We start from the raw sequence: 6,509 nt of genomic DNA on the forward strand, positions 1-6,509 counted from the left end.
CTGTATTTCCCTCCCCAGCTGCACTTCTCACTCAGCCCTGGCTGTATCTGTTGACACTGCCATCTCCGTCCTGAGAATGTGAACCCCAAGGGGCAGGGAGTCACGCAGCTCTGGGTCCCTGACACAGCATGCAGCCTGGCTGGGATGCAGCTCCCAGTCAGCACTGGTTGAAGGAACACGGGGCAGACAGGCAGTGGTGAGTGCCTTTCCCAAGTGTGCCTTTCTGGGAAAGAGAGGCCTCTATTTCTGCAAAGAGCTGCTGCGATTGAGGAGAGTTCATGGCAGCAAAAGGAAAAAAGGCCACCCTGGAGGGAAAGGCTTGTGGTCCCTCCAGACCACACACTCTTTTAAAAGGCTCCTCTGTCATTTTAACAACAGCAGTGACAACAACAGGGTTACTGTTATTGTCATTCTGTGTAACGTACTAATGACATAATCCAGAGCCAGGCACTGGATTCCCACTTGACATGTTTATCTCATTTGATCTCCGTGGTGATCGCTCAGGCTAGCCAGCATCGCGTACCCATTTTACAGAGATGGAAAGGGAGGCACAGGCAGGGACGTCACGGGGCCAGCTGCACTCAGTTGGGAAGTGACAAAGCTGAGGCCCTGCAGCCTGAGTGTGTGACCCCTGCCACACCTGCCGCTCACGTGTGCAAAGTGTGGCAGCACAGTCCTGGAGAAAATGCCACACACAGCTGCCAGGTGCCTGTGCCCATCTTCGATACACGTCAGCATCCAGAAAAATGAGTCAATAGCTGCGGAAATCAGCAGAAAATAAAAGGCCTCTCAATAAAGAGGCCATTGTACACCTCTCCCAACAAGCTATTTTCTCTTTTTTTTAGTCCCCCGCTGTGGCTGAAGGTCAGTGGCTCCTTCTGCACAGACCAGGGAAGTCAGGACACTTGGCAAGAGAGCCCGGGCGGGGGAGATGCGGACAGAGGAGCAGGAGGCCAGGCAATTCTGCAACAAGGGACATCTGGACGCCTTTTTTTTTTTTGACGGGCCCAATGACCTTCTTCCCTCCTGCTAACCACTCCCCAGGCTGGGCCGGCTTTCTGCTGGCTCACAAACCCCAGCAGGGGACAGCCTGCATTCTTCCGGTGGCCAGTGCTGCTCCGGCTCCGCAGGAGGATAGTGCTCTTGGAAGCGCTGCAGAGGTGGGTGCCAAGCTGGGGTCCACCTTGTTCTTCCCCAAGTGTCCCCACTGTGAGCCAGGGCGGGGCATGAACTCGATCAGGTTCTGGGAGAGTAATGATGCCTGTCTGCTCTGAAGCTAGGAGGGGACCCCGGGGAAAGGGTGGGGGGCAGGGGAGAAGGGGGGCCATGGGGGGGGGCGTAAAACTGCTTCACCTTTGGGTGCACAGAGACAGGCCGGTCCGTGAGGACTTCAGTGTCACAGAACAGAAATCTGATGGAAAGCCTGTCCTCAGGACGCTGCACGGCTGGGTGCTGGAGCCCTGAGGGACGGCACATGCCTCCAAAGCCCCCTGGTTAGCAAAGGCACAGGTCAAGCGCCTGGCCAGCTCTGGCTCCCAGCACGCGCTCTTTCAGGGGACCGTGGAGGGATCAAGCACCCAAGCCCCAGGAGGGGGTGATCAGGAAGAGGTCCAGGAAGTCACTAGGAAGGCAGGACAAGCAGAGAAAGTGACACCAGTGTCCCACCTCTGACATGGACTGCTATGGCCTGTCTACTGAAGCTTCAGGGAATGGGCAGGGAATTGGGGACCACCCAGATCGTGGCCAAGAGGAAGATAAAGGCTTGGTGGCTTCCTTTGATTCAGGACAAGGCTCCCTGTCCCTCCCTGTCCCTCTACCCTCCACCCCATAGCTTTGTCCCTATAGAACTTTGCACAAAGCAGGCTCTCAAAAAGCCACTTGGTTGTTTGCTGTCTCACTGGGCAGGAGACTGTTCCAGAAGACTGAGCTTATGTAGGGCCTCCAGGGGCAGGGGGTGTGGAGGGTGCAGAGGCTTAGGAAGTAAGGACTCTAGTTTTCCTGGGTGGAGGAAGCATTTTCTTTTCCCTTTTAGATTTAAGAGGAAAACATCTCTTTAAACTGTTTATTATTACCCCGGCATTCCTGCAAAGCAAAGCCCACTGAGGCCCCCAAACAAGCTGGTTTTGCTCTGTTTGAAGAACTTTCCAGGTGTAGGTGCTCCTGAGTGGCAGGCTGCCTCCAGACAAGGTTCCCTGCTGTCAGGGAGCTCCAGGGAGACCCCCAGTTCCTAGAACCTCCTCCTACCATTGGCTTCCACAGCCTCTCTCAGTGGGTGGTCCTGACATCTCATCTGCAGCTTCTCTGACTACCAGCTGCTGTTTGCTGAGAACTTTCTAGCACAGGCTCTATGCTGCCTGCCCTAGGTGAGAGCTATGCACATGACGACAGAACCTTGGGCACAGCACTTAGCGCCAGTGTAACCCCCGGCAGGACACTGGCCTCTCTGTACCTCAGTTTCCTGCATGTTGGGATTTAGACAAGGCTATCAAATACCTCATGGGGTCTCATGCAGATTTTAAAAATTAGCACATGCAAAGAGCTTATAGCAATGACTAACCTGTGTGTTCAGTAAGGGTCAGAAATTCCAAGGGTCTCTTGTAAGCGTGATAGGAAGATTCTGAGGTAGGTGTCCCTAGCTCTGTGCAGATCAGAGAGCTGAGGCTGGGGGTGGGGGTGGGGTGGGGAGCAGGCCTGGCTACAGTTTGCAGGCAGACATTTATTCTGCTGCTCTCTATAAATATGAAAATGGCACTTAGAGCATAAGCGGCAGGCGGGCTTTGGATTTGTGAAGCCAGTTCCAGAATCCATTCCTTTAATCACCCATTCTCAATTGACTTTGTGTAATGCTTATGTAAGGAAGAGACACTCCATCTTAGAGCTTGTTTTTTAAGTGGCCAGAGGTGTTGAAGAAGGACTTGGCAGAGCAGGTGACCTTCAAACCAATTCTCTGGGGGCATCATTAATCCCCGTGGGCAGATTTTAAAATGTGAAAGTAACCTGGTTTATAAATATCTCACTTAATCCTTACCATGATCTTGGGTATTATGACTGGCCTTATTTTACAGGTAAGGAACAGAGGGCTAAGAAAGTCAGTGACTCTGTGAAGTTATAGTACAGTCACCCTCATGTCCTTGGGTCCCACGTCTGTGGATTTAACCAACTTTAGGTGGAAAATGCTTGGGAAAAAAATTACTGTGTCTGCTCTGAACATGCACAGACCCCCCCCCCCCGCCCCCGTCAATTGTCATTATTCTCCAAACAATACAGTATGACAAGTATTCACATAGCAGTTACATTGGTAAATGCAGTAAGTAATCCAGAGATGGTTCAAATATGCTGCAGAATGTGCGCAGGTCCCACGCACTCCGCCACTTCAGATGAAGGACTTGAGCATCCACAGGTTTTGTAATCCATGGGGCGAGGGCGGTCCTGGGACTATTTCCCACTGTGCCACTCAGTGTTCCCTGATGGAACCTCAGGAATCTGTACTTGTTACTGCTCCTGTCCTTCTGCCAGGACTGATCAGCCACGCCCTCCTCTCTGATAGCTGCCTCCACTTTGGCCAGAGCTTCTGTGTTTCTTCCCTGGGTTAGTGCTACAGCCTCCTAACTGGTCTCCCTCAGGTTCTCTCCAGCTCTGCTTCTCTGGGTCTCTTTCTCCCTAGATTATTACCACCCCCTCCCTGTACTCTCCATCCCTGGAGCCCAGCCTTTAACCTTTCTCCTGTCAGTGAGCTTTATTTTTCAATTGACACATGCTATCTGTACATGTGTAATGAGATACCATACACCACTATTTCCATACATGTACACATTGTATAATGTCCTATCAGGGTGAGCATGTCTGTCTCCTCAATTAGCATATCTGCATGGTGAGAATTTTCAAATTCCTGTCTTCTAGCATGTTTGAATACACAACACTAGGCAAAAACAAAACAAAACAAAACACCTCTTATCACCTCCTCTGATTAAACCAGCACTAGCTCCTTAGCTAATACCACCCCCTTAGCATGCCAAAGTCATTTCCTCTGTCCCTGGTTCTAGATTCCCTCTTGATCCCCAGCTCCTGCCTGGTCAAGAGAGGCCACACAGGCTGGTGTTGTGGCTTAGTGGTAGAACGCTTGCTTAGCACATGTGAGGCACTGGGTTTGATTCTCAGTGCCTCGTATAAAAAAATGAATAAAAAAGGTCCATCAACATCTAAAAATTATTAAGAGAGAGAGAGACACACACAGCGAGAGAGAGACCCCACACTCTAGCCACACTGAATTTCCTCCAACCCCAAACTGTAACCTTTCCCAGCCTGTGAACATCCTGTTGTCCAATAGGCTTTCCTACCTGGCTCTCCCGGAAAACTTCCATCTTATGGAACCCAACTAGAAAGTCAGCTCCCCTGGGAAGCCTTTCTAGAGTCCCCCAGGGAGATGGGCATGGCTTTCTCTGCCCTACCCCAGCACGGGACTCCAATCACAGGATGGTGTTGGAGTGACTTGTACCCACCTGTCCCTCACTTGGTGTCCTCTCTTAGCAACCAAATATATGCATCCTATTGCCTGCTGTGGGCCCAGGTGCTGGGGATACCCAAGAAAACCCAAATTTGTATCTCTATAAACCCCAAGTCTACCGCAGCGGGCGGGCACTGCAGGGAGACCAAGAAGGCAGGGACCCGGAAGGATGTAGAAAGCCAGGGAGGGATGCGGAGGAGCAGACCTGGAAGGGTCCTAAGGCACCCGCCCCCTGCGCCCTGCGACCCACTCCTTCCATGCCACGGACTCAGGGCCTGAAAGAACCGTGATCGCTGGAGACTCAGATCTCTCGAGATTTTTCAGCTGGGGTCTCATCCTTTTTACACCCAGTGCCCACTACTCAGCAGGCCCTTGAGAAACAGCACAAAAGCACGCTGGGTCCGGAGCCCCCTGGGAACTTGGGGGGGTGGATCTGAGAACGGTGGGGGTCCTTGGGATTGGGTATTCCCAGTGACTAAGGCTTGCTCCGCCCCGTCCTCGCGGGGGCGCCCCGCAGGTGCCTGACCCCGGCCATGTTGGCCCGGCTGTGCTGCTGCCTGCTCCTGGCGGCCCGTCTCTCGGACACCTGGAATGTCCCCGAGTCCGCGGGGCCCGGCTCCGACGTGGCAGAGCAGATCCGCGACATGTACGCCAAAGTGCTGGAGATCTGGCAGGAGGTCGCGCAGCGGCGGCCGGCGGCCGGCGGGCCAGACGCGGCGCTCCACGCCGTCTGCCGGGTGCAGCCGTCCGCCTCGCTGGACGCCGCGCAGCCGCGGGTGAGCGGCCTGGTCCTCTTCCGGCAGCCGGCGCCGGGCGCCAAGCTCGAGGCCTTCTTCGACCTGGAGGGCTTCCCGGCCGAGCCCAACAGCTCCAGCCGCGCCATCCACGTGCACCAGTTCGGGGACCTGAGCCAGGGCTGCGAGTCCACCGGGCCGCACTACAACCCGCTGGGGGCGCCGCACCCGCGGCACCCGGGCGACTTCGGCAACTTCGCGGTGCGCGACGGCCGCCTCTGGAAGTACCGCGCCGGCCTGGCCGCCTCGCTCGCCGGCCCGCACTCCATCATGGGTCGCGCCGTGGTGGTCCACGCCGGCGAGGACGACCTGGGCCGCGGCGGCAACCAGGCCAGCGTGGAGAACGGCAACGCCGGCCGCCGGCTCGCCTGCTGCGTGGTGGGCGCCAGCGGCCCCGCGCCCTGGGCGCGCCTGGCGCAGGAGCACGCGGAGCGCAAGAAGCGGCGGCGCGAAAGCGAGTGCAAGGCCGACTGAGCGCCACCCAGTCCCCTGTGTCCCCAAGGCCCGACACCTTGCGTGCCTCTCACCTGACACACCCCAGAGCCCCCCACGCCCAGGCCCCCCGGGTACTGGAGAGCTCCCTCCGCCCCTTAGACACCCTATGTACCCCAGGACCCTTCACACCGAGACACCTCCACAGGCCCAGACCCCTCTACTCAGGAGACGCTCCCACGTTTACTGAGAACCCCTCTGTGTCCATAGAAAAATCCATCGTCCTAGACACCCCTCTGCCTCTGGGTCCCTCTGCGCCCAGAGACATCCTATACCCTGAGGTGTCCTCCATGAGTGCAAGACATCCCCCTTTTCTATCCTGAGGGCCACACAGGATCTCTGAGCCGCTGCCCTCCAATATCTCTGAGCTCCCTGCACACTCCCCTCCCCTGCGCCCCAAGGCGCATTGAAATACGCCATCCACCGGAGTCCCTTCTCCTGTGGTCACTTTCCTCCCTGACCTTCAGCCCCCACCTACTGCCTAAGACCCCTCTCTGTCCCAAGGACCTTCTCCTCCCCACTTTTCTTTATTCCTAGGCCCTCTGAGAGTCCTCTAAGGCTTCCTTGGGCCCTTCTCTCCTGCTCACAACCCCCCTGCAGTGCCGCCCTGTTAGGTCTCTGGCCTCGGCCTTCTGCTGTCTCCCAGACAGCCCGAGAGCGCTGCTCTTTGGGGGGATGTTTAGCGATTTTGTGTTGCACATTAAAAACGCAGCAATTCA

The 6,509-nt window shown here is 55.8% G+C and overlaps 1 protein-coding gene across 1 annotated transcript; it reads left to right on the forward strand.

Moving 5' to 3' along the window:
- The first annotated feature begins 1,087 nt into the window (after positions 1 to 1,087).
- Sod3 (superoxide dismutase 3) lies at positions 1,088 to 6,509 on the forward strand. Its single transcript, XM_076864678.2, has 2 exons — positions 1,088 to 1,160; positions 5,022 to 6,509. The coding sequence occupies exon 2, from the start codon at positions 5,038 to 5,040 to the stop codon at positions 5,770 to 5,772; it is 735 nt and encodes a 244-aa protein (XP_076720793.1). The 5' UTR covers positions 1,088 to 1,160; positions 5,022 to 5,037; the 3' UTR covers positions 5,773 to 6,509.

This window comes from Callospermophilus lateralis, chromosome 8 (genome assembly GCF_048772815.1).
Source record: "Callospermophilus lateralis isolate mCalLat2 chromosome 8, mCalLat2.hap1, whole genome shotgun sequence".
In the NCBI taxonomy this organism is placed as follows: domain Eukaryota; kingdom Metazoa; phylum Chordata; class Mammalia; order Rodentia; family Sciuridae; genus Callospermophilus; species Callospermophilus lateralis.

Excerpts from the sequence above, each read along its gene's own strand:
- Sod3 (XM_076864678.2), top strand. The coding sequence starts at position 5,038 with ATGTTGGCCCGGCTGTGCTGCTGCCTGCTCCTGGCGGCCCGTCTCTCG.